Source organism: Aquarana catesbeiana, linkage group LG09, assembly GCF_042186555.1.
Source record: "Aquarana catesbeiana isolate 2022-GZ linkage group LG09, ASM4218655v1, whole genome shotgun sequence".
Classification (NCBI taxonomy): Eukaryota; Metazoa; Chordata; class Amphibia; order Anura; family Ranidae; genus Aquarana; species Aquarana catesbeiana.
The window spans coordinates 268,220,492-268,244,874 of NC_133332.1; the positions used below are offsets into that span (position 1 = coordinate 268,220,492).

General features: G+C 42.7%; 1 protein-coding gene across 6 annotated transcripts in view; it reads left to right on the plus strand.

Moving 5' to 3' along the window:
* Nucleotides 1-24,383, plus strand: part of GOLGA1 (golgin A1) — a 271,860-nt gene that overhangs the window by 30,041 nt on the left and 217,436 nt on the right. For 3 of the 6 annotated variants that reach the window (XM_073600326.1, XM_073600327.1, XM_073600329.1), the window contains exon 4: nt 16,088-16,162. The exons of the other annotated variants lie outside the window; for them this stretch is intronic. In XM_073600326.1, coding sequence (XP_073456427.1) covers nt 16,088-16,162 — 75 coding nt within the window. The remainder of the gene's footprint in view (nt 1-16,087; nt 16,163-24,383) is intronic. 6 annotated transcript variants of the gene reach the window in all.

A 24,383-nucleotide genomic window follows, 5' to 3' on the forward strand; every position in this document is an offset into this window, starting at 1 on the left:
GAAATATGTTATGTTTGTTAGAAACTGTAAAATTACAATGCAGCATGCGGCAGATTTTTTACAGTCTAGAACCACGTGGTTGTTTCTGCATGGCACTGATGAACCTGCCATTTCCTGTATCCCCCCTCTCTGTACTGACCACGAAAATCAGGGCTGCTGAGCCCTGACCACCATGGTCAGTGTACGTCCCTCTGTCATTCACAGCCCTGCTCAGCTCTCCTCTCTCTTCCCCTCACCCCTCCTCCCTGCCTGTCATCTCTGTGTCTGTCTGTGTGTCTCTCCGCCCCCCAAGCCACTATTATTAAAAATAAAAAAACCTACAGTGGTCACTGCCAGCCCCTCTATTAGACCCTGGCATACCACACTATGGAAGTCATTTCTAAAAACAAGGCTTGTAAATACATTTTTAGAGCTGTCTTCAGGCCGGTCAAGTGATTTGCAGTCGCTTTACAGCTCCGAGACAGGGCTTCTGCAGGAGGTCTCCTCTACTGACGTCGAAGGGAGATCTCGGCCCCTCCCGCAGAAGCCATCCATCGGAGCTGTAAAGCGGACATGAGTCACGTTTTTAGAAATGACTTGCATAGTGTGGTATGCCAGGCTCTAATAGAGGGGCTGGTAGTGATTTAGTATTTATATTTAACAAACACTTTAAGGCTCCATTTCCATGAGTGCGACTTGTCATGCGACTTTGAACACATAAAGTCGCATCACAAGTCACTGCCCATTGATTTCAAAGGCAAAGGTTCCCATCTATGTGAGATTGAAAATCTGCGACTTTGAAAAGGTACCTGCACTACTTTGATGCAACTTTTGATGCGACTTTGATCCAGAAAATGTAAAGTTGGATCAAAGCTGCACTCAGTCACACTCCAAATCACACAGCTTTGGTGTTGCACTAGTGGAAACGTAGCCTAAAGCTAGAGTGCGACTTTACAGTGTGACTTGATGTGACTTGGAGTGCTGCTTAGATGGGAACGGGTACCATTAAAATCAATGGGCTGTGACTTGTCATGTGACTTTGAACACAGTCGCATGGCTAGTCACGTTTCCACTATTGCGACCCCTAAGTTGCACGATTTAGAGGCAGACTTTGAAGCAACTTTAATCCAACTTTACACTCTGGATCAGTCGCAACAAAAGTCGCATGAAAGTAGTGCAGGTTCCTTTTCAAAGTCTCTGATTTTGAAAGTCTCAAAGATGGGAACGGTACCATTGAAATCAATGGGCTGTGACTTACTAGTGGAAGTCATACTAGTGGAAACGGAGCCTTAGTCTACGTTTCCACAATTGGGACCCCAAAGTTGCATGATTTAGAGTGCAGCTTTGATCCAACACTCTCTGGATCAAAGTCGCATGAAAGCATTGCAGGTACCTTTTCAAAGTCGCATAGATGGGAACGGGTGCCATTGAAATCTGTGGGCTGTGACCTGTCATGCGACTTTATGTCCAAAGTCATATGACAAGTCTTACTAGTGGAAACGTAGACTTAGTGTGGTTGCCTGTACTATTCCTTTAATGTATAGTGATCATTATAGACTGTGAGCTGAGACCCCAGAGCACTTCCAGCTACACTGACAGTTCACCCCCCCCCCCCCCTGTGTCCAGTGCCCTTCTCCTGTGTTAGTCTTCACTCAAAGCCTAGCACAGCTATACTGTATATGTCCCCTGCACCTCCCAGCCACCCTGTGTCCTGTGTGGATGGGTCTTTTTTTTTTTTTTTTTTTTTTTACTATTTCTACATTTACCCGTTGATTTGAACCTGTGATTAGCTCCTCCCATCCTGTATACGCTCACTGGCTACACAGGAACAGTGCCCTTCCTGGAAGTGATGTCACTAGCTTTACATAGTTAGTTAGTCAGGTTGAAAAAAGGCACAAGTCCATCCAGTTCAACCATAAAAAAATAAATAAAATAAATATCATACAATACAATATACCCAATTCTAAATCCACAGTTGATCCAGAGGAAGGCAAAAAACCCCAGCAGAGCATGCTCCAATTTGCTACAGCAGGGGGAAAAATTCCTTCCTGATCCCCCAAGAGGCAATCGGATTTTCCCTGGATCAACTTCATCTATAAATGTTAGTACCCAGTTATAATATGTACATTTTAGGAAAGTATCCAGGCCTTTCTTAAAGCAATCTACTGAGCTGGCCAGAACCACCTCTGGCGAGAGTCTATTCCACATTTTCACAGCTCTTACTGTGAAGAAACCTTTTATTTGGAGATGAAATCTCTTTTCCTCTAGACGTAAAGAGTGCCCCTGTGCCCTCTGTGTTGACCATAAAGAGGAGAACTCAAAACCAAGTTCACTATATGGACCCCTTATATATTTGAACATATCCCCCCTTATTCTCCTCTTCTCAAGAGTGAATAAATTCAGTTCCTCTAATCTTTCCTCATAGCGGAGTTCCTCCATGCCTCTTATGAGTTTGGTTGCTCCTCTCTGCACTTTCTCCAGTTCCCCGATATCCTTTTTGAGAACTGGTGCCCAAAACTGAACTGGATATTCCAGATGAGGTCTTACTAATGATTTGAACAGGGGCAGAATTCTCTCTCTCTCTCGATCTCTCTCTCTCTCGAAACCACAGCTTGGCATTGCATGCTATTATTGCGCTTATGATCTACCAAAACCCCCAGAGCCTTCTCCAGTATGGATTCCCCCTAGCATGTCCTCTGCAAAGACAGAAATGTTACTTTTGATCCCTGACCCAATATCATTTCTAAAGATATTAAAAAGTAAGGGTCCCAGCACTGAACCTTGGGGTACACCACTGATAACCTTAGACCATTCAGAGTAAGAATCATTAACCACTACTCTCTGAATTCTGTCTTTTTAGCCAGTTTTCTATCCATTTTCAGACTGATATTTCCAAGCCTGTAGACTTTACCTTACACATGAGCCGTGTGTGCGGAACTGTATCGAACGCTTTTGCAAAATCTGAGTATACCACGTCCACAGCCACCCCTCTGTCCAAGGTTTTACTTACCTCTTCATAAAAAGAAATTGGGTTTGTCTGACAACTTCTGTCTTTCATGAATCCATGCTGTCTGTTGCTTAAATTTTTTTTTTTCCAGCAAGAACTCGTCTGTGGTCTTTTATTAAACGCTTTCACTAACCACACCCACTGGCTGCTTTTAGACTCAAAAGAAAGTAGAATTGAAGTCCTGTCGGCACTGGATACTGCAAAATAAAAGTAGAAAAACTTTTTTTTTCATTTTGAGGCATAAGGCTGAACTTGGCTCACATTAATGATTGCAAGGGAGATTTTAAGTTTTAGGGTGGACTTCCACTTTAAGGACTGGAGACTGGCTAGGCCACTCCATAACCATAATGTGCTTCTTCTTGAGCTAATCCCTTTGTATCCTTGGCGATATGCTTTGGGTCGTTGTCACGCTAAAAGACCCATCCACGTGTCTTGAGGGAAGAATGTTCTTATCCAAGATTTTACAATACATGGCCCCGTCCATTAGCCCCTCAATGCAGCAAAGTTGGCCTGTACCTTTTTAGCAGAAAAACCGCCCCAAAGCATAATGTTTCCACCTCTGTGCTTGACTGTAGGGATGGTGATCTTAGGGTTATAGTCAGCATTTTTCTTCCTCCAAACACGGCAAGACGAGTTGATGCCAAAAAACTCAGTTTGGTCTCATCTGTCCACAGCACTTTCTCCCAGTCCTTCTCTGGATCATTTAGATGTTCATTGGCAAACTTCATACAGGCCTGTACATGTGCCTTCTTGAGGAGGGGGACTTTGTGGGCACTGCAAGATTTCAATCCATGGCAGCGTACTGTGTTACCAATGGTTTGTTTGACTGTGGTCCCAACTGCCTTGAAATCATTCACAAGCTCCTCCTGTGTAGTTCTGGGCTGATCCCTCACTTTTCTCATAATCATCCTTACCCCATGAGACGAAATCTTGTATGGAATTTCAGACCAAGGGCAATTGATGGTTATTTTGTATTTCTTCCATTTACAAATAATTGCTGGAACAGTTGTCTCCTTTTCACCAAGCTTCTTGCTGATGGTCTTGTAGCCCATTCCAGCCTTGTGCAGGTCTACAATCTTGTTCCTTAAGTCCTTTGACAGCTCTTTGGTCTTGCCCATGATGATGAGGTTTGAATAGAAGAAAAAGATTCTGTGGACAGGTGTCATTTATACACATAACGAGTTGTTGTTAGGATCACCTTTTTAAATTGACAGGACTAATCTGTGTACCACCTGAGCACATACTGTAGCCAGACTGTGGGAGCCAGAATTATTAATGTCTGGGATGAAATATTTACTTTACTCACTGAACTACAACTCAATTTATAACATTTGTATTATGTGTGTTGTGTTGTTGGTTTGTTTTTGTTTTTTTTGTTTTTTTTTTTTCTGGATTTTCGATTTTGATATTCTGTGTCTCTCATTTAAAATACACCTTTGATAACAAATGTAGACCTTTCATTTCTTTGTAAGTGGGCAAGCTTACAAAATCAGCTAGGGATCAAATAATTAATTTACCCACTGTAGGGTCTATGGATATCTAGCCTGTGTCCTGAACTGTACTCCAAGATATGGAATTTACAGGTAAGGCAAAATTGTATTTTTTTTTCTATATCTGGACCATCACTATCACTAACTGGTCATTAAACCACGTTCCTATATTCATAAGTAATAAATATGGACCATCTATGACTGGAACCTTTCAGATGCCACAATGATTTACAGTTGAGACATAACTTTGTAGCTAAAATATCTCACAAGACTCCAACCGAGTAAAAGCTCGACTGACTTATCACAGCTTTAAATGAAATTCAAAACAAAAATGGAGAATACCACTTAACGTCTGCCAAAACCCCACAATTATCATTTACACATCTATAAAAGTGGGTAAGTTGCATTACAATCAATGATGGGGTAGATAGCTGACTCAAAATTTTCTAAAACCTTTTTGATCTGCTTCATCAGGAGCTGCTGTATTTTTTTTTTTTTTTTTTTTTTATATAAAAATATGTGTGAATCTTGAGTAGTCCCAGACTGATTACAGCTCCACAGGGTTGTAGGAGGGGACCTAAAAAGTGGGGTGTATATTTGTAGTCCGTGACATGCAACTTGCATCATAAAGAGTGCAGTCACTGTAGATCGCTGTAGATCTGAGGGGAAGCTCTGCTGATTTTATCATCCAATCATGTGCAAGGAAAAATTGTGTTTTTTTTATTTTCCTTGTATGTTCCCCTCAGATCTACAGCAACTGCACTTCCAAGTGCACTTGTAGTGCAAAGTGGATTTTCCTTTAGTAAATAACCCCCAATATCTCCAAAGCACCTTAGATGTTCCCGTGGTTGATGCAGTCATCTAATGGACAGCCACACCTAACAGGTATGAATGCTTCCACATATTAAGTTCTTCAGATGCCTTCTGTATACTAGAAAGAATCTGCTGTAACAGACTACAACTGTCTTGGACTGAAAGAGCAGAGTGTAACAGAATATATCTATCACAATGGTCAACCACACCTAGTAATTAAGCATTCTTCTGTATACCAAGGATTGTCCTTCGCCACCCACTGCTGTGCTTCAGGTATCTTTACTTGTCGGGTACCCCGTAGCAGGTTATATGTGTCACTTAGGTCCCAAACTTCATGCTTTAGGACCCCTTTCAAACTGAGGCGTTTTTCAGGTACTTTTGGGCTAAAAATGGCACCTGAAAAACGCCTCCCCTGCAGTCCCAGTGTGAAAGCTCGAGTGCTTTCACACTGGGGTGCTGCACTGGCAGGACGTTAAAAAAAAAAAGTCCTGCAAGCAGCATCTTGGGCGGTGTGTAGACCGCTCCTGCCCGTTGAAATTAATGGGCACTGCTGCCGAAGTGCCTGCAATGCGCTTCGGCAGCGGTGCATTTAACCCTTTATTCGCCCGCTAGTGGTCCAAGGCACTATTTTCATGGGCCTTGTTAAAGCAGATTTGTCCTAGTATAATGTAGACATGTGAAGTAAAGAACTGTTTGGTGATGGTCGATGCACAATATGTGGAAGCATGCATGCCTGTTAAGTCAGGGGCGGATCCAGAGTCTTATCTCGGGAGGGGCACTGTCAAAATTTTCACGGGCAATATGTCGGGCAATGGCTGGTGTTAGAGCTTCAATCATCATGGCACCGTGGTTGTATGGTGTCAGGATGGTTGAAGCGCATTATTTCTATTATTACTGTATTGTAATGTATAATCAAATAGTTCAACTCGCCATAATGCAGAAATCAGTGGGAGTCACGAGTGTGTCACTTGCCACCATCGCCTTCCACCAGAAGGGGATTGTCACTTGCTACGTCGCCGGTTATCAGATGCAGCTTGTCACTTGCTTGTCACTTGCCATTGTTGTCTGCCACCAGATGCAGCTTGCCACCATCGCCTGCCACCAGATGTGGATCGTCACTTGCCACGTCGCCTGTTATCAGATGCAGCTTGCCACCATTGCCTGCCACCAGATGCTGATTGTCACTTGCCAGTGACAGTGTCCCTGTTGTCCCAGAGTGAGAGATGATGTAATCTCTCTGCTGCCCGCACCTGCACAGTAATGGCAGTATTCTTTTAGATGCAGAAATGTGGTGATGCAGGCGGTCGGTGAGAGATGTCATCTCTCTGCTCGCCTGCCAGCTCAGCAGCCTGCTCCCTCACTCGCCGGCTCTCCGAGTCACCCACCAGCCTGCTCACTGTCTTGCGGCGTCTGCTTACCAGCCTGCTAACTGACCCGTGGCGTCTGCCCGCCTGCTGCTTACTGACTCGCGGCACCTGCCCGCCAGCCCGCTCACTCACACGTGGCGGCAGCCTGCTCGCTAAGTCACCTGACAACCTGCTCACTATTTTCTTGGGGAGGGGGGGGGGATTGCCCCGTTTCCCCCCCTGGATCTGCCACTGTGTTAAGTGTGGTTGTCCATTAGAGGCTGCATCAAACACAGGAACAGCTAAGGGGTTTTGGAGATTCTCTCTTTACTCAAGTGTAGTTGCCCATAGAAGCATAAATATCCTGCTGCACCTTGCTTTTTCAGTCAGAGAAACTGTTCTCAACAGTTCCAGTCACACCAGGCCATCTATATGTTGCAAGTTACAAAGCAGGTAAGGTTGAATAAAGATAAGATGCACATCCAAGAGTCTTTTAGACATATCGATACTCCCCGCTGAAACCACCAATTGTGAGAGTTCCCCGTGTTGTAATTCAGCAGTTACAGATATCCACCCCTGTGGAGCTCGGTTTGGGCTGTGATAACTCGGTATTCACTCACATTTTTAGAGATACACAAGCTTACAACAACTCCTGATTAAGCAGATGAAAATGTAGAGATATCATTGATTGTAATGCTACTTACGCACGTTGATGTATCTACAGTGGGGACGGAAAGTATTCGGGCCCCCTTAAATTTTTCACTATTTGTTATATTGCAGCCATTTGCTAAAATCTTTCAAGTTCATTTTTTTTGTTCCTCATGAATGTACACACAACACCCATATTGACAGAAAAACACAGAATTGTTGACATTTTTGCAGCTTTATTAAAAAAGAAAAACTGAAATATCACATGGTCCTAAGTATTCAGACCCTTTGCTGTGACACTCATATTTAACGCAGGTGCTGTCCATTTCTTCTAATCATCCCTGAGATGGTTCTACACCTTCATTTGAGTCCAGCTGTGTTTGATTATACTGATTGGACTTGATTAGGAAAGCCACACACCTGTCTATATAAGACCTTACAGCTCACAGTGCATGTCATAGCAAATGAGAATCATGAGGTCAAAGGAACTGCCTGAAGAGCTCAGAGACAGAATTGTGGCAAGGCACAGATCTGGCCAAGGTTACAAAATATTTCTGCTGCACTTAAGGTTCCTAAGAGCACAGTGGCCTCCATAATCCTTAAATAGAAGACGTTTGGAACAACCAGAACCCTTCCTACAGCTGGCCGTCCAGCCAAACTGAGCTATTGGGGGAGAAGAGCCTTGGTGAGAGAGGTAAACAAGAACCCAAAGATCAACGTGGCTGAGCTCCAGAGATGCAGTTGGGAGATGGGAGAAAGTTGTAGGAAGTCAACCATCATTGCAGCCCTCCACCAGTCGGGGCTTTATGGCAGAGTGGCCCGATGGAAGATGGTGAGAAATAAGATTCTCTGGTCTGATGAGACCAAGATAGAACTTTTTGGCCTTAATTCTAAGCGGTATGTGTGGAGAAAACCAGGCACTGCTCATCGTCTGTCCAATACAGTCCCAACAGTGAAGCATGGTGGTGGCAGCATCATGCTGTGGGGATGTTTTTCAGCTGCAGGGACAGGACGACTGGTTGCAATCGAGGGAAAGAGGAATGCAGCCAAGTACAGGGATATCCTGGATGAAAACCTCCAGAGTGCTCAGGACCTCGGACTCGGCCGAAGGTTTACCTTCCAACAAGACCATGACCCTAAGCACACAGCTAAAATAACGAAGGAGTGGCTTCACAACAACTCCGTGACTGTTCTTGAATGGCCCAGCCAGAGCCCTGACTTAAACCCAATTGAGCATCTCTGGAGAGACCTAAAAATAGCTGTCCACCAACGTTTACCATCCAACCTGACAGACCTGGAGTGGATCTGCAAGGAGGAATGGCAGAGGATCCCCAAATCCAGGTATGAAAAAAGGGTGCTTCTACTAAATACTGAGCAAAGGGTCTGAATACTTAGGACAATGTAATATTTCAGTTTTTATTTTTTAATAAATCTGCAAAAATGTCAACAATTCTGTGTTTTTCTGTCAATGTGGGGTGCTGTATGTACATTTAATGAGGAAAAAATGAACTTAAATGATTTTAGCAAATGGCTGCAATATAACAAAGAGTGAAAAATGTAAGGGGGTCTGAATACTTTCCGTCCCCACTGTATCTGCAAATAGTTTTGAGGCGTTTTAGGTGGTGGTGGTGTTTTTTTTCTATAATAATAGTCCTTTTAAAATTTTGGTAATCCAGCCTGTGCTTTACTTTTGAGTCTTGCGTTTTTAAATAGATTTGTACAAATAAAGTGATATTTTAAATACAAAGTTATAGGTTGCATCTGAATTGTAAATCATTGTGGCATCTGAAAAGTTTCAATTGTAGATGATCTATATTTGTTACCTTTTTGTTTTTGAGTAGTAGAAGTCTTGGTAGATTTTATGGTAGTGTATCAGTGTACGTACATACTACTTTGTAAAATAAAGGGATTTCTTTATCGTCCGTTGAGGGACACAGGAATTTAGTAATTCTTAGACATTTGTGTTATACTGATGCCTACAGAAGGTTGGGACACTGGCAAGCAAGAAAAAGTTAAGCCAATCCCTGTATAGCTGCTCCTCCAGCCATCCTGCTTCAGTTTTTGCTAGTTTCCTAGTTTCCTAGGGTGGATGCCTTTTCCTGAGTTCTGCTGAGAAAAACACTATTTTTTTTCTAACTGTCTTTTCAAGACAGCAACATGTGTGGCTTTGCCACCTAAAACAAGAAACTCAAGCTCGCATCCAGATACCTTTTGACCTTGCCTCTTTTTTGTGTTTTCTCGACCTAGCAGGAATAACTTTACAAGTAGTACCTTGTGCTAGTTTACAGGGGTCACCAGTGGACCTGAATGTGACATTTGAGCATGAGGGATCCTCTCTGGAGAATATAATTTCTTCTTATAGTGATTGGTGTTTCTCTGAGGTTTCCTTTACCCTATCTTGGAATGGCAACCATCCCTTTTGGTTTTTGTGGACTTAGTTGCCCCCCCCACCCAATATAAAGCACAGTCTAATGTAGCCACAGGACCTGCTCAGAGAATGCATGGTCTGAACACTCCTCAGTCTATGCCTTTTTTGGCAGACATGCCTCTATGTGACCCACCCAGACTTTTTTCTTCCACAAATGATGCATCTCTCTGGCCTTTCTTTACACTTGTCCAGTCTGATAATATTATTATTATTTATTATTATTATTATTATACAGGTTTTATATAGCGCCAACAGCTTGCGCAGCACTTATCAAAATAAAGGCAGACATTGCGGTTACGTTACAATTTGGTACAAGAGGAATCAGAGGGTGCTGCTTATTAGAGCTTACAATCTAAAAAGGAAGGGTCATTTGATACAAAAAGGTAATAGCTGTGGGGGATGAGCTGATGGAGGAAGTAAAACCGTATTAGTTAGAAGCAGGATAGGCTTATTTAAAGAGAAGGGTTTTCAGGGATCGTCTAAAGATGACTAGATTGGGGCACAGTCGAACAGATTGGGGTAGGGAGTTCCAGAGGATGGGAGAAACTCTGGAGAAATCCTGGAGGCGCGCATGGGGGGAGGTGACAAGGGAGCTAGAGAGCAGGAGGTCTTGGGAGGACCGAAGAGAGTGGCTTGGTTGGTATTTTGGGACTAGGTTAGTGATGTAGCTGGGGTCAAAATTTATGGATGGCTTTGTAAATTATTGTTAGTACTTTGAATTTTATTCGTTGGTCAAGTGGAAGTCAGTGGAGAGAGGGGTGGAGGACACTGAATGGTTGGTAAGGTGGATGAGTCTTGCAGCGGCATTCATTATGGACTGAAGGGGGGATAGTCTATGTAAAGGTAATCCAATGAGGAGGGAGTTGCAGTAGTTGAGGTGAGAGATGACCAGGCAGTGAATTAGAAGCTTGGTGTGTCATTAATTAAAAAGGGGCGTATTCTGGAAATGTTGTAGAGGCTAAGGTGGCATGATTTGGACAGGGATTGTATGTGGGCCTGAAAGGACAGTTCAGAGTCTGTTACCCCTAGCACCCTGGCATGTGGGGACGGACTGATGTGCCATTGATCTTGACAGAGAAGTCAGGGGAAGGGGCATGTGAGGGAGGAAATCTTAAGAGCTCAGTTTTAGATTCAGTTTGAGGAATTGGTTTGACATCCAGGCTGATATGTCTGTTAGTAAATCAGTAATGCGTGAGGAGATTGATGGGGTGGGCTGAGGAGAGAGCAGAGAGATAGATTTGGATGTCATCAGCATATAAATGGTAGTGGAAGCCATGGGAGGCTATCAGCTGACCCATGGAGGACGTGTAGATCGAGAATTGTAGAGGTCCAGGGACAGAACTTTGGGGGACCCCCAACGGTAAGAGGAGTTGGAGAGGAGGAAGTGGAGTTGTATGTGACACTGAAGGTGCGATGAGATAATATTTGAACCAACGAAGAGTGCAGCCATGGAGACCAAGTCAAATTGAGAATTTTGAGGAGGAGGGGGTGGTCAACTGTATCAAAGGCAGCGGAAAGGTCTAATGCCCCGTACACACGGTCGGATTTTCCAATGGAAAATATCCGATCGGAGTGTGTTGTCGGAAATTCCGACCGTGTGTGGGCTCCATCGGACATTTTCCATCGGATTTTCCGACACACAAAGTTGGAGAGCAGGAGATAAAATTTTCCGACAACAAAATCCGTTGTCGGAAATTCCGATCGTGTGTACACAAATCCGACGGACAAAGTGCCACGCATGCTCAGAATAAATAAAGAGATGAAAGCTATTGGCCACTGCCCCGTTTATAGTCCCGACGTACGTGTTTTACGTCACCGCATTTAGAACGATCGGATTTTTCGACAACTTTGTGTGACCATGTGTATGCAAGACAAGTTTGAGCCAACATCCGTCGGAAAAAATCCTAGGATTTTGTTGTCGGAATGTCCGAACAAAGTCCGACCGTGTGTACGGGGCATTAGAGTAATGCCCCGTACACACAACCGGACTTTACGGCATACTTTGCCCGGCTGCCTTTTTGGCGGACTTTATGACTGAATGGACTTGCCTACACATGATCAACCAAAGTCCAACGGATTCGTAACGTGATGACGTACGACCGGACTAAAACAAGGAAGTTCATAGCCAGTAGCCAATGGCTGCCCTAGCGTCGGTTTTTGTCCGTTGGACTAGCACACAGACGAGCGGACTTTTCGACCGGACTCGAGTCCGTCAGATTTGTTTCAAATCTAAGTCTGTCAAACTTTTGAGAAAACAAAGTCCGCTGGAGCCCACACACGATCGAATTGTCCGACGAAATCCGGTACGCCGGACCAAGTATGCCGTAAAGTCCGATCGTGTGTACGCGGCAAAAGAGTATGGAATAATGACCAAATAAAGCGGAAATTATATGCTTGATGCGTTTTCCTCTTCGTTTGTGGTTTTTGTTTGAGGGAATTCTATGGCAAGGGGCTAAAACAATGGTGCTCCTTTGGTATTATGTTTCAGTGCAAAGCCCTGTTGATCGTGGACTAGGCACAATTGCTCTACCTCATCTCTCTGAGCAAACGCATCATGATGGCCAAGGAACACATCAGACAAGGCAGGGATAAAGTTGTGGAGACGTTAAAGCAGGGTTAGGTTATAAAAAAAAATATCCCAAGCTTTGTACATCTCTCTCGGAGCACTGGTCAATCCATCATCTCAAAATGGAAAAGAGTATAGCACAACTGAAAACCTGCCAAGACATGGCCATCGACCTAAACTGACAGACCAGGCAAGGAGAGCATCTGTCAGAGAAGCGGCCAAAAGGCCCATGGTAACTCTTGAGGAGCTGCAGAAATCCACAGCTCAGGTGGGAGAATCTGTCCACAGGACAACTATTAGTTGTGCACTCTACAAATCTGGCCTTTATGGAAGCCACAAGTCCCGTTTGCAGTTTGCGAGAAGCCACGTGGGGGACACAGCAAATGTGTGAAAGAAGGTGCTCTTGTCAGATGAGACCAAAGTTTGTAACTTTTTGGCCTTAAGGCAAAATGCTATGTGTGAGGGAACATTAACACTGCACCTGAACACACCATCTGCACCGTGAAGCATGGTGGTGGCAGCATCATGTTGTGGGGATGCTTTTTTCAGCAGGGACTGGGAAGCTGGTCAGAGTTGATGGGAAAATGGATGGAGCCAAATGCAGGGCAATCTTAACAGAAAACCTGTTAGTCTGCAAAAAGACTTGAGACGGACAGAGGTTCACCTTCCAGCAGGACAAGAACCCTAAACATACAGCCAGAGCTACAATGGAATGGTTTAGATCAAAGCATATTCATGTGTTAGAATAGCCCAGTCAAAGTCCAGACCTAAATCCCAATTGAGAATCTGTGGCAAGACTTGAAAATTTGCTGTTCACAGATGCTTTCTATCCAATCTGACAGAGCTTGAGCTATTTTGCAAAGAACGGGCAAAAGTTTCGCTCTCTAGATGTGCAAAGCTGGTAGAGACATTCCCAAAGACTTGCAGCTGTAATTGCAGCAAATGGTGGTTCTACAAAGTTTTGACACATTGTGTCACTTTGAGTTGGTCTATCACATAAAATACATTTGTTTTTGGTTGTAACATGACAAAATGTGGAAAATGTCAAGGGGTATAAATACTTTTGCAAGGCACTGTATCCTGACTGGGAAATGGCGTTTTACAGGTCAGAGAGAGAGAATGGATGATAGCGAATGGATGTCAGCTGGATTTTCCATGCTGGTCCCGACCACGTAGGGCCAGGGATACATGGCGGGGAGGGATTCACTAACAATGGATTGCTGCCAACAGTTAGCCAGCAATTGGCTTGTCAGGTATACACACACTCCTGGTGGCTACAGCTCCATTGAAAAGGTTAATGGCATGGCTGTTAAAAGCCCAACTTTTCAGGGCTAGAGGCATCACAGAATCTGTCATTCCTGTGATGCTTAAGGCTCAGGTCACACTGCTGTGACTTGGAATCCGACTTGCTGAGACCCCAAGTCACATGACATGTGAAATCCCATGTTAGTCAATGAGAGCCCTCTTAATTAGCACTGCTGAAGTCGCTCCGACTTTAGAAAAGGTTCCTGTACTACTTCAAGGCGGCTTCTATCCAACTTCTGCCCATAGACTTAATAAATGTCGCCTCCAAGTCGAATCCTCCTCTGTATTGATGTGATTTGGATCTGATATTACGGAAGATTACGCATGCATTCCTGAAAGTCACTTCTAAAGTTACATCAAAGTAGTTCTCAAGTTGCCAGCAAATCACTAGGAAGTCACCTGGCAAAGTCACTCAGTAGGATCCTGTAAAGAATTGCACCAGTGATCAACAGATCACTGGTGCCGTGCAGGTCTCCTGCACATCTGTCAATGTATCTGTGTGCCCGTGCACTCCATAGATACACTGACAGGAAGAATCCATGAACTACCACAGCACTGTGGTAGTTCATTGAGAACTACAAGCCGAAGGCCGCAAAGGATGTCGGGGCTTGTAGTTCATTCGCACACAGCTGTGTGAATGAATGACGTGGCCACATGCACGGCTGTACTGCTGTCACAGGGAGAGGGGGTGGAGAATCGGGCAGTGGCTGCAGCTTTGGGAACGTGTTAATGTTCCACCCTAAAAACAGGCGGAACATGTAACCTGTTCCCAAAGGTGAAATGATCCTTTAAGGCTTGGAAGTCCATTGCCATGCAGGGACATGTAAGGCATATTTCAGCTGGTGTAAGTTTAAGGGCACCCCAAGAGCTTCTTTATGGGATGGATTCTCTTTTTTTCTGCATTTGAGTCTGAACCAATGCTTGGCGCTTAGCACCATCAAGGGCCTGATTTCTGCTCTAGCTATTCTCTTTTAGAGATCCCTAGCTTTTACTTTTATGATCAAGGCCATTGTTCGCAGGGGTTTCGCATGTGGCTTCTGCTGAATTGCTTCTCCCTCCTGTGAATTTTGAATTTGTTTTTATCTCTTCTTTAAATATCTTCTTTGACCATCCTCTTTTTATTCTGGCCTGCAAGGTGGTCAGGTTTGTTATTCTGGATGGTCCCATGATGGAAACCAGGGATGGTCAGGCTTATGGTCTCAAGGATAGGGCCCTACCCCCTTCCTGTTAAAGCTTCTCCACTATAGCCATGAGTGCATCTCAGGCATTACAGAATCAGGCCTCTGTTTCCCAGGTTTGTAGGGCTGTCATCTGATCTGTTTATTTTACCATTTGGACATTTCAGCCTCTGCTTTGGACTTTGTTTTATAGCTCATAGAGCTGCATGCAGTCGCTTGTTCATGTTGGGTCTGTTTGCCTGTGTTGCTGGGCTGACCATCTGTCAATTGGAATACTTTTGGGCATCCCAGATTTGTAATAATCCTGTGTGACTTGGTAAAGAAAGAAAGGAACTAGGATCTTTGGTACTCCCCTTAAAATCTTTTTCCATTGAGAGTCTGCTTATAGATATTGTCCTCGGTCCTGCTTTGCTAACTTAAGCATCCTGGTTCTGGGGGGTGTTATGCCCTATGGTCTGGCCTATATAGTTTTTTTTTTGTTTGTTTTCCAGTTTCTAATCCTCCTGTAGGCGCCAGTATTACCCAATTGTTCACAAATCCTGTGTCCCTCAGTAGATTCAGAGAAAGCTATTTTACGGTGAAAATAAATATCCTATTTTATTCTTTAAAAAGATACAATTGTTTAATACCCAGCAAACTGCATGTAGTTATGTGTACTTTAAAGTCTGGCCAGAGCTTCTATTTTTAGTTTGTTGAAGACTAGAGTGAGGGACAATTGGACCCCCTGTTGAGTTTTTACTTCTCTCCTAGTCATTGTTGGAGAATTTTTCTTTTCACCGACTGTGATAACCATTTTACCAGACAGCTAATGAGGAAAAATCTGGAATAGGGAACATGTTGCATACATTGTAATTCTGCTTCCTTGATTCCCAAGGGCCCATCCACACGCTATGGGAAGGTAAATGGCTATTGGGAGCTATAATCAGTAAAATCTGGCCTAGGGCACCTTATTCTTTTTTTTTTTTTTGTTTTTGTTTTTTGTCCCTCCTTCCAGCAGCTGCCCTGCAAGAATTTTGGAAACCAGGTGATTATATCATAGGGAGTAATGAAAGTTGTTTTTGCTACTTCAATGGGGTAAAATAATTTAAGTGTACCCAAGAGCAAAGTTTGGCTAACCTAACCATAACCTAACATTGTATAAAATTGTTTCTTGTTCTTTGTCTATACCTTTAGTAGTGTCTAAGTGAAATGATGCTGGAAGTGTGACTGTCTGACCCTTTTCCCACTCATTTAATTTTTTTTTTTTTCTGTTTGTGCTGTCCTTTTGTTGCTTTTCCCACTTTGTCCTTTCCTGGTTTTTCCATTCTATTTGTTTCCACCTCCAAAGATTATGCAGAACAGGTCCGCAACCTGCAGAAGACGAAAGAAAAACTTGAGATTACTTTAGAAAAACACCAGGATTGTACGTATCTACGTAGTCCCGTTGTCCTTTATGTGTGCTCTGTCTTACCATAACCATGCAATCTGTCCTTATTACAATTACAGGAGCAGAAGTGGCCCAATACAAAGCTGTTATCATTCTTCTAAAATTGATAAATAAAAAGCATTAGAGTAGCTAAACTGACCTTTCCTGGCAAAAAAAAAAAAATGCTGCTCCATGCTTCTCTCCCCTCTGGTTACAGACCAAAGCCTTAGCACTTGGTCGTTTGATGTTGGTTAAAGGACAGGATCTGTCAATTTGAACTTGTTTTTGCCCTTCAACAGAGATCATATAAGAGAAGGAAGCTGGAGCAGTATTCTCTCCAGGAAGGGTAAGTATGTCAGCTCCTCTAATTGTTATTTAACCCATCACAGCAGGATTGTTAACATGGCTTTGTTACTTTTATGCTTTAAAAGACCAGACCATCAAACACTAGTATTTCAGTTTTGGATCGGTTCTTGTGGGCTGAATCATCCCTTTTGGCTTCCTACATTGTCCATCTTTGAGGTTCTGCCAGTATCCTTGGCTCTATTCCCTTTTATCACAGTCTCATTCTTTCTGCTCAGATTTCTATAATGGTATTAAAAATCCTATAACGAAAGAAAAACACTCCTTATAGATTTGGCAGAAGAGCATACTTTGGACAATGGGTGCAGATCAGCCTGTTTGTAATAAGAACTGGTAGATAACTAATCTAGTCACTGCCCACCCAAAACTGATATAGCTGATTACTGTTGCTTGGGAAAAAAAAAAAGAAACCAAGCTAAAGGAGTACTGGAGGTGTTTCACATATACTATCAAATCAAATATAAACTGAAATCAGTGATTATCATTGTTACCACCTACAGGCTTAGACAGTAAAAGAAAACTTCAGTCAGTGAGTATCTTGCACTTTTCTGCTTTTCTGAATTTAGCAGTGATGGTTTTGGTTTCTATGGGATTATGCTGAGATTGATTTTTTTTTTTATATTATTTTTTTTTTTTTTTACATTGATGCCTTGCACTTTTTAACAAATCTGGCTGCTAGTCTTTTTCCTCTGTTTTTATGACACTGTCCCATTTGTTCTGAATATGATTTTTTTTTTTCCCTTCGTGGTCATTAACTAACATGTTTATTTTATGTAGTGTGACAATTTTTTTTTAAAAAGTCCTGTTTTTTTTTGTTTTTTTTGTTTTTTTTTCTTTTGTCCATTGAGGGACTCAAAAATCCTGAAACTTTTTGGGTTACACTACAGGAGGATTGGACATTGGCAAACAAAAAAAAAAAAAAAAACTGTAGGCCAGCCCTGGATAAAATCTGACAGTCAGCTTGATTCCGTTAGTAGTGTCGTTAGAAGGATGGATGTCCTCATCAGCTGCGCTGATTTAAGACTTAACCTGTTACTTCCTAATAGCAGCTTTTCTTATCTGGTCTGTTACCTGCAGATGGCTTTTCATAGCTGTGGTACCAGCATAGGCTTGCCCAGTCTCTGAAGACTCACTGTCATGTGAGTAGGGCCATTCAGGTTGGGCACCTTTTTGGAGCACTCTCCTGCTCAGTCGCTTGGGAGTCAGTATATTCTCCCACTGACATGCTGCAAAAGGAGTTAACTCTTTCGTACAGCTTGCTGATGTCACTCTGCTGGGTGGAGTGTCATGAGCATACAGTTTGAGTGCCTTAAGAGACAGCCAGTGGAGACAGCCTTGGTTTTGAATCCTGTTACTCCCTAGTGTTTGTGTCCGCTCCCCCATCGGAGTTCTGCATTACTCTGCCAAGCAGAGCTCCCTCTTCACCCTATTATGTAGAGGTTTTTTTTTACTCTGTTATGCATGGTCTAATGTCCCAGATTACTAAGGTGGCAAGAACCTGACTATAGAGGCTTCAAATGCACTATTGTGACTTCCCAGTCTATCAGTCACAATCCACTTCAATTGCTGCAAAGCTAGGAGAGACTATTTTATCTCTTATTGACATGGTGTGTTCTACCCTTAAGCTAGAAGATCAGGCTGTCCCTACTACAAGATAAATCTCTGGCCTTGTTTCCCTTAGAACCCCTAAGGCTTGCAATGCCATTCAGTATCACCCTCTGTTTTATTTAATTATTTGAAAACTGGAAGCACCTCATATAGCCCTCCTCCTAGGTTTGTTATTCCTGTACCAGCTTAGTGAGAAGTTTGTTCAAATATGGTTGGCTTCCATACTGGACCTGGATTTTTTTTTTTTTACCTTGCCAAGGCAACCACGGTATTGGTGGTAATTCTACAGACAAGAGTCTGAAAGCGTTTTCCAGGGCCATGCTCTTCTTATTCAGTACTGCTTTGCATCCAGTTCTGGCTGTGGTTTACTCTGTTAAACCTTGGCTAGCTGGTCCAAGTATTTTAAAGGGATCTTGGTGTAGGCTGGTGTAGACCAGTGGTGGACAACTTGGATTAATAGAGGGCCTTAAGCACAGCACCCGACACATCAAAGAAAGCTGCACAATAGTAGTGTATTTTTGTGTGTCGAGGTGCATAACATTGAGTCAGGCAGCCCATTCAAAATGCAACACTAGAAATTTTTGTCCTGCTGCATTTTTGCAATGTACAGCAATGCACACTGAAAAGAATGTTGGAGTGATGATTGGTGCCAGTGGTCACAATAAATAACCCCCAACATTGGTGTCAGTGGACACAATAATAATCCTCAGTATTTGTCATTAAGTGCATTTATAAACCCTAGTGCAGTGGCAGTGAACTTTTGTTGCAATAGGATGCTAGGAGTCTTTCGCCTTCTGTCTTGTATTAGTCTGCTGTCAACACCTTTTTAGATGAAGTGCTGGACTGTGGATCTCGCCTGCAAGAAGCTTTTGCTTTGTATCACTTTTAAGTGACAGCATTTTTTGGGGTTCCACTGGATGGGGATCATTAAGGCTGCTACCAGGATAAGAGTACCTATCTTGCCTTGCTTAAGAGGGACATGGGACAGACTTACATGTCATATCTATTTAGTTCAGTATCGAGGCCCCCAGGACAAGTTCCCTTTTACCTGCATAGTCTGGCAATAGACCAAAAATCCTTCCTCAGCATGAAGGTGCATCCCCACTTTTTCATGGGGGATGGGGGAGCACCTGTTGACAGGCACCTTAAAAAAAAATTTTCATCCCTGACACGTGGATGCAAGAGGGTTACAAGTTCAAGTTTTTGTTCCCTCCCCTCCCACTTTCTTCTACTTTAACTGTCCATTTGTCATTGCAATACCTGGAATCAGAATGACCTGATCAATGCCTTTGCCTCCCTGAATCGTCTTTATCTGCTTCTCAAGATCAGAGTGGTGACTATATCAGTGGTTTTCATAGCCCTAGGTTGGCTCAGGAGAGGTAATATCAGTTAGACTATTGTTTAGGCTTATGGTCTCATCGGCATCTGTTTCTCAGGTTTTCTAAGGCTGTAACCTGGTCTTCTTTTCAGGTTTGTTTTACCAGGTGGATGACTCTGCCTCATCAAATGCCTCCTTCAAGCCCAAACAGAAAGCTCTGTGAACTTGTTAGCCAGGACTGCCTTTGAGCAATCCTGAAGTACTATCAGAATTCCTGTGTCCCTCAATGGGCAAGAGAGAAATTGGAGGTTTTGTACTTGCCATAAAATCCTTCTTTAGGAGTCCATTGAGGGGCAGAGGTCTCCTCCCTCTCTTTTTTATGGCCTTCGTTCTTGGTAGTGTTTTTACTAGGATGCTGGTTATGGAAGGGATTATACCCAGAGACTAGAGACAAGTGAGTGCAAAGACCCTATTTATAATGCAAATGTGAAGTTATTTGAAGCATTTGTAAATATATATCGTATATTAGTCTTCACAATATATGTCAGTTATTTCTAGCCCACTCCTAATAATCTGAATGATTTGAAGCTTGTAAACTTGTTAAATTAGCCACACATTAAATTCCCTGAATCCTGTGACATGTATTCACTATGCCCTGTGTCTAGGCATGGCTATTTCACAGAATTCAAAGCCTGTATTCTGAACTACAGAGGTATTGAAAGGAAGTATTTTGGGAGGCAAAGTCTGTACAGGAACAACTGCGTGCTGGCATGGTACAATAGGATATGTACCCTTTCTGTTTCCAGAATTCTGTTCCCAGAATATTCACAAAGGTAGAATATTGCCCAATAAGGGCAGGGTAGAATATGCCCAAGAAGGGCACCTCTTCTTGGTCTTCTCAGAACTCAGGATACCCAGGTCACAGGCTGACTAGACGACCCTCTCCTGAAGGACTCCTCTCCCATCCAGCTGTCTAAAGAACAGGACAATTCAGATGCTCCAGGCTTTTCGGGTGGGTGATCAATTAAAATAATAAATACATCTATTAATCTGCTCTTGAGCTTTCTCTTCCCCTTGAATACTTGGGTCTGGTCTTGGACACATCCAAAGCAAAATTCTTTCTCTCAGTGCCCACGCTTGAGAATTGAGATTAAAGAGACTTTCCACAGTAAGATTCTCCGTGAGTGTTCTAGGCCTCATGGTAGCCTCCTTTTTAGGCTGTACTATTTGCCCAACATCCTGTCAACCTAGAGCAAACATGTCCCTTCTCTCAACCTACCCATGCTCTTTTCACACTAGCAAGGAATTCCTTAATTTAGCGGATCTCAAGCCCAGCCCTAACAATGGGGACATCTTTTCTTCTCTGTCACTGGAAAGTGTCTTTCAGGCTGAGGAAGGGAGTGTTCCATTCCCTCTTGGTCCAGGGAAATGTGGAAGCCAAGCTCCCAATCTAAATCCTGGAACTCGGAGCAGTTTGGTTGGCGCTACAACATTGGCCTCTCTTCCAGGGTGGGTAAAAATCTTTTTTTTTTTTTTTTTTTAAATTGGACTTTTTGATTTTAAATCAAATTTATTTTACTAAAATGCTTTTAGAGTAAGAATCTAAAGATAGTTTTCCATTTAAGATACTGTACATTAATAATTTATTTTATACAGCATGAAATGGAGCTTATTTATGTAGCATGAAGGCTGTATATTGTGCAATATTTACATTTTTTGTAAACTCCTTCAATGAATCTAAGCTCTGCAATCTAAAATATTATGCATTGCATTGATGCATTCACACAATTTCACAGTAACCATATGCTAAAACAAAGTTCAAGAATATTCCTTTATCCCATTGTTTTACAAATGTGCACTACAAACTGTATGATCGATTCTGATATCGCTGTTTTACTAACCTGACAGCTTATTATTCTAAATAGGAAACCTTCATTTTGTTTGGAAATATTAAAGATTCTAACTGCAGGCAAGAATAACTCCTTACATTTTTAAAGAGCACCTGTCATTTGAGCTCCATCATGGCAGCACCTATTTAGCGGGCATCCACTTACCTGCTACCACCACGTCCCTTATCTTGTGTCACTACCGCCTCACCAGCTGTCCCATTAACCACTTGCCAACCAACCGCCATAATTCTACAGCAGCAGGTCGGCTCATTCCTGCAAATTGCCGTAGGTGTACATTGGCTCCTTTTAAGAGCCATGGCAGGCGCGTCTGTTGCACAGCGGGGGACACGATGTGCGTGGCCAGTGGCCGCTATTTCCCCTGGCCACCTACAATCGTGGGAAAGAGCCAGAATGGGATCTGTCAATGTAAACCGATATCCCCGTTCTGACGAGGGAGGAGAGAGGTCTGCTGTTCCTAGTGATTAGGAACAACGATCTCTCTCCTCCTCCACTCAGTCCTATCTCCCCACAGTCATAAACCCCTCCCCGGGAACACCCCATAACCTCTTGATTGCCCCTAGTGTTAACCCCTTCCCTGTCAGTGACATTTACACAGTAATCTGTGCATTTTTTATGGCACTAATCGCTGTATAAATGTCAAGGGTCCCAAAAAAAGTGACCGATCTGTCAGTCACGCTAAAAATCGCAGATCGCCACCAATACTAGTAAAAAAAATAAAATAATAAAAATGCCATAAATCTATCCCCTATTTTGTAGACACTGTAACTTTTGCGCAAACCAATCAATATACGCTTATTGCGTGTTTTTTACCGAAATTATGTAGCAGAATACATATTGGCCTAAACTGATGAAGACATTTTTTATTTATTTTTTGGATATTTATTTTAGCAGATAGTAAAAAATTGTTTTTTTGTTTTTTTTCAAAATTGTCGCTCTTTTTGTTTTATAGCGCAAAAAATTAAAACACAGAGGGGATCAAATACCACCAAAAGAAAGCTCTATTTGTGGGAAAAAAAGACGTTAATTTTGTTTGGGTACAGCGTTGCACGACCACGTAATTGTTAAAGCGACGCAGTGTCGTATCTCAAAAAATTACCCGGTCATTGAGAGGGAAAATTATTTCGGTCTGTAAATGGTTAAAGTAAATGAGACTGTCAGTGAGTCAACACTGGGTCAGAGGAAGAGCCGCTGCAGGGTAGAGATGACATTTGCTTCCATACCAGGCACTTTCCCCCCTTCCTGCCCAGGACAATTTTTAGCTTTCAGTGCTGTTGCAATTTGACAATTGCACGGTCATTCAACACTGTACCCAAATTTTTTATAATTTTCTTCCCACAAATAGAGCTTTCTTTTGGTCGTTTTTGATCACCATTGCGGTTTTTAACTTTTGCGCTATGAATGAAAAGACTGACAAAAAACTGATGGGCACTGTTGGGTAGAGATGTGAAGGCCCGGAAAAAAACCTGAAAAATTCGGAAAAAAAATGTGTTTTTTTTCCCTTGAAGGCTTTTTTTATTTTTTTTCCAAAAAATTGAAAAAAGAAAAAAAAATTGTGGAATATTTTATTTTAACATGATGAATAAAATATTTTAAGACAGGGTGTTCAAATATTTTCCAATTCATTTCTAAAAAAAAAAAAGTATATCCGATTATTCTAATTTCTGTGCACTGAGTGAGGACAAGCAAGTCCTAGGTAACAAACTGAACCCTCCAATGCAAGAACAATATGCATTTCTTCCTTTAGGAGGTGCTGTGCTGGTATTGTAACAAGAACCGGTCAAACCTTACGTTTTTAGAAGTTCTTAATTGTGATGACGGACAAAAGAGTAGCTGCAGAAGCCTTTTTACTGGTGATTTTAATCATGATTTAAATCAAATCCACCCTGCCCTATTCTGTGAGGAAATCCAACCGGGGTACAGGCACAGCTGTGGCATACATAAACCATCACGGGGGCACCAGCAGTTGTCATGCAGCCTTAGAGGTAGCAAACTAGATAATCCTATGGGCTGGAATTCGCTATACAGTGACCTCGAGTCCACATCCCAGGAGGGCAAAGCCAGAAACTGAACTTGCTCAGCTACCACTGCCTGGATCAAGGGGAATTGGCTCTTCATCCAGACATTTTTAATCTGATATGTTAGAAATGGGGAACTCTCTGGATGTAGACAACCTAGCCCCCAGATTCAACAACAAACTTTCACTGTATCCAGGACCAAGTATATAGAGCAGACTGCATCGACTAGAAAAAAGGTCACCAGCCGAGGCTCAGTGAAACTATGCCAAAGCCTTCCCAGTACACCTGCTTTTGCAGCCTTTGTTGCATTGTGACTGGCCACACCCAAAAAAAAAAAATCTTAGTTCCTCCCTTAACGTGATGCTCAGCAATATGCTATTGAGGAAGTCTTTCTAAACAAATGGCAATTTCATACCTTGATCCTGCCATTTCCAGCCTTGGCAAAACCTTAACAGTCCCTATTGGGGATGTATTAGTCTTCAAGGACTTAATTGGGCAAAAGGTTAGAAGCACTCCTTAAGACCTTGTTCTCTCTTGCCGATCTGGCTATGCAACCTGCTGTTTTAACCATATCTGTTTTGTCAGACCTTAGCAGTCTAATAAAAAAAAAAGGCTTGGGATCTCCATTTTGATTCCATCTGTCCTCCATCATCTGGAAATGTTGCCTGTAGTTCCGTGCCACACACACACACACACACACACACACACACACACAAAAAAAAGTCTAGTCTATGTGGTGTTTACAATCTTCAAGGCTACTTTCACACTGTGGTGGTGGGGCATTGGCGGTAAAGCTTTACTGCTGTAATAGCGGTGCTTTTCGGCCACTAGCTGGGCACTTTTAACCCCCGCTACAGGCAGAATAAAGGGTTAAAAGCGCCCGTAAAGCACTATTGCCGAAGCGCTTTGCTGAAACTTTTTTTTTTTTTTTTTTTTTTTAACACACTCTCCCTTACACTTTCCCTTTCCTATTACAAGAGATGTTTACATAGTCATGACAGGTC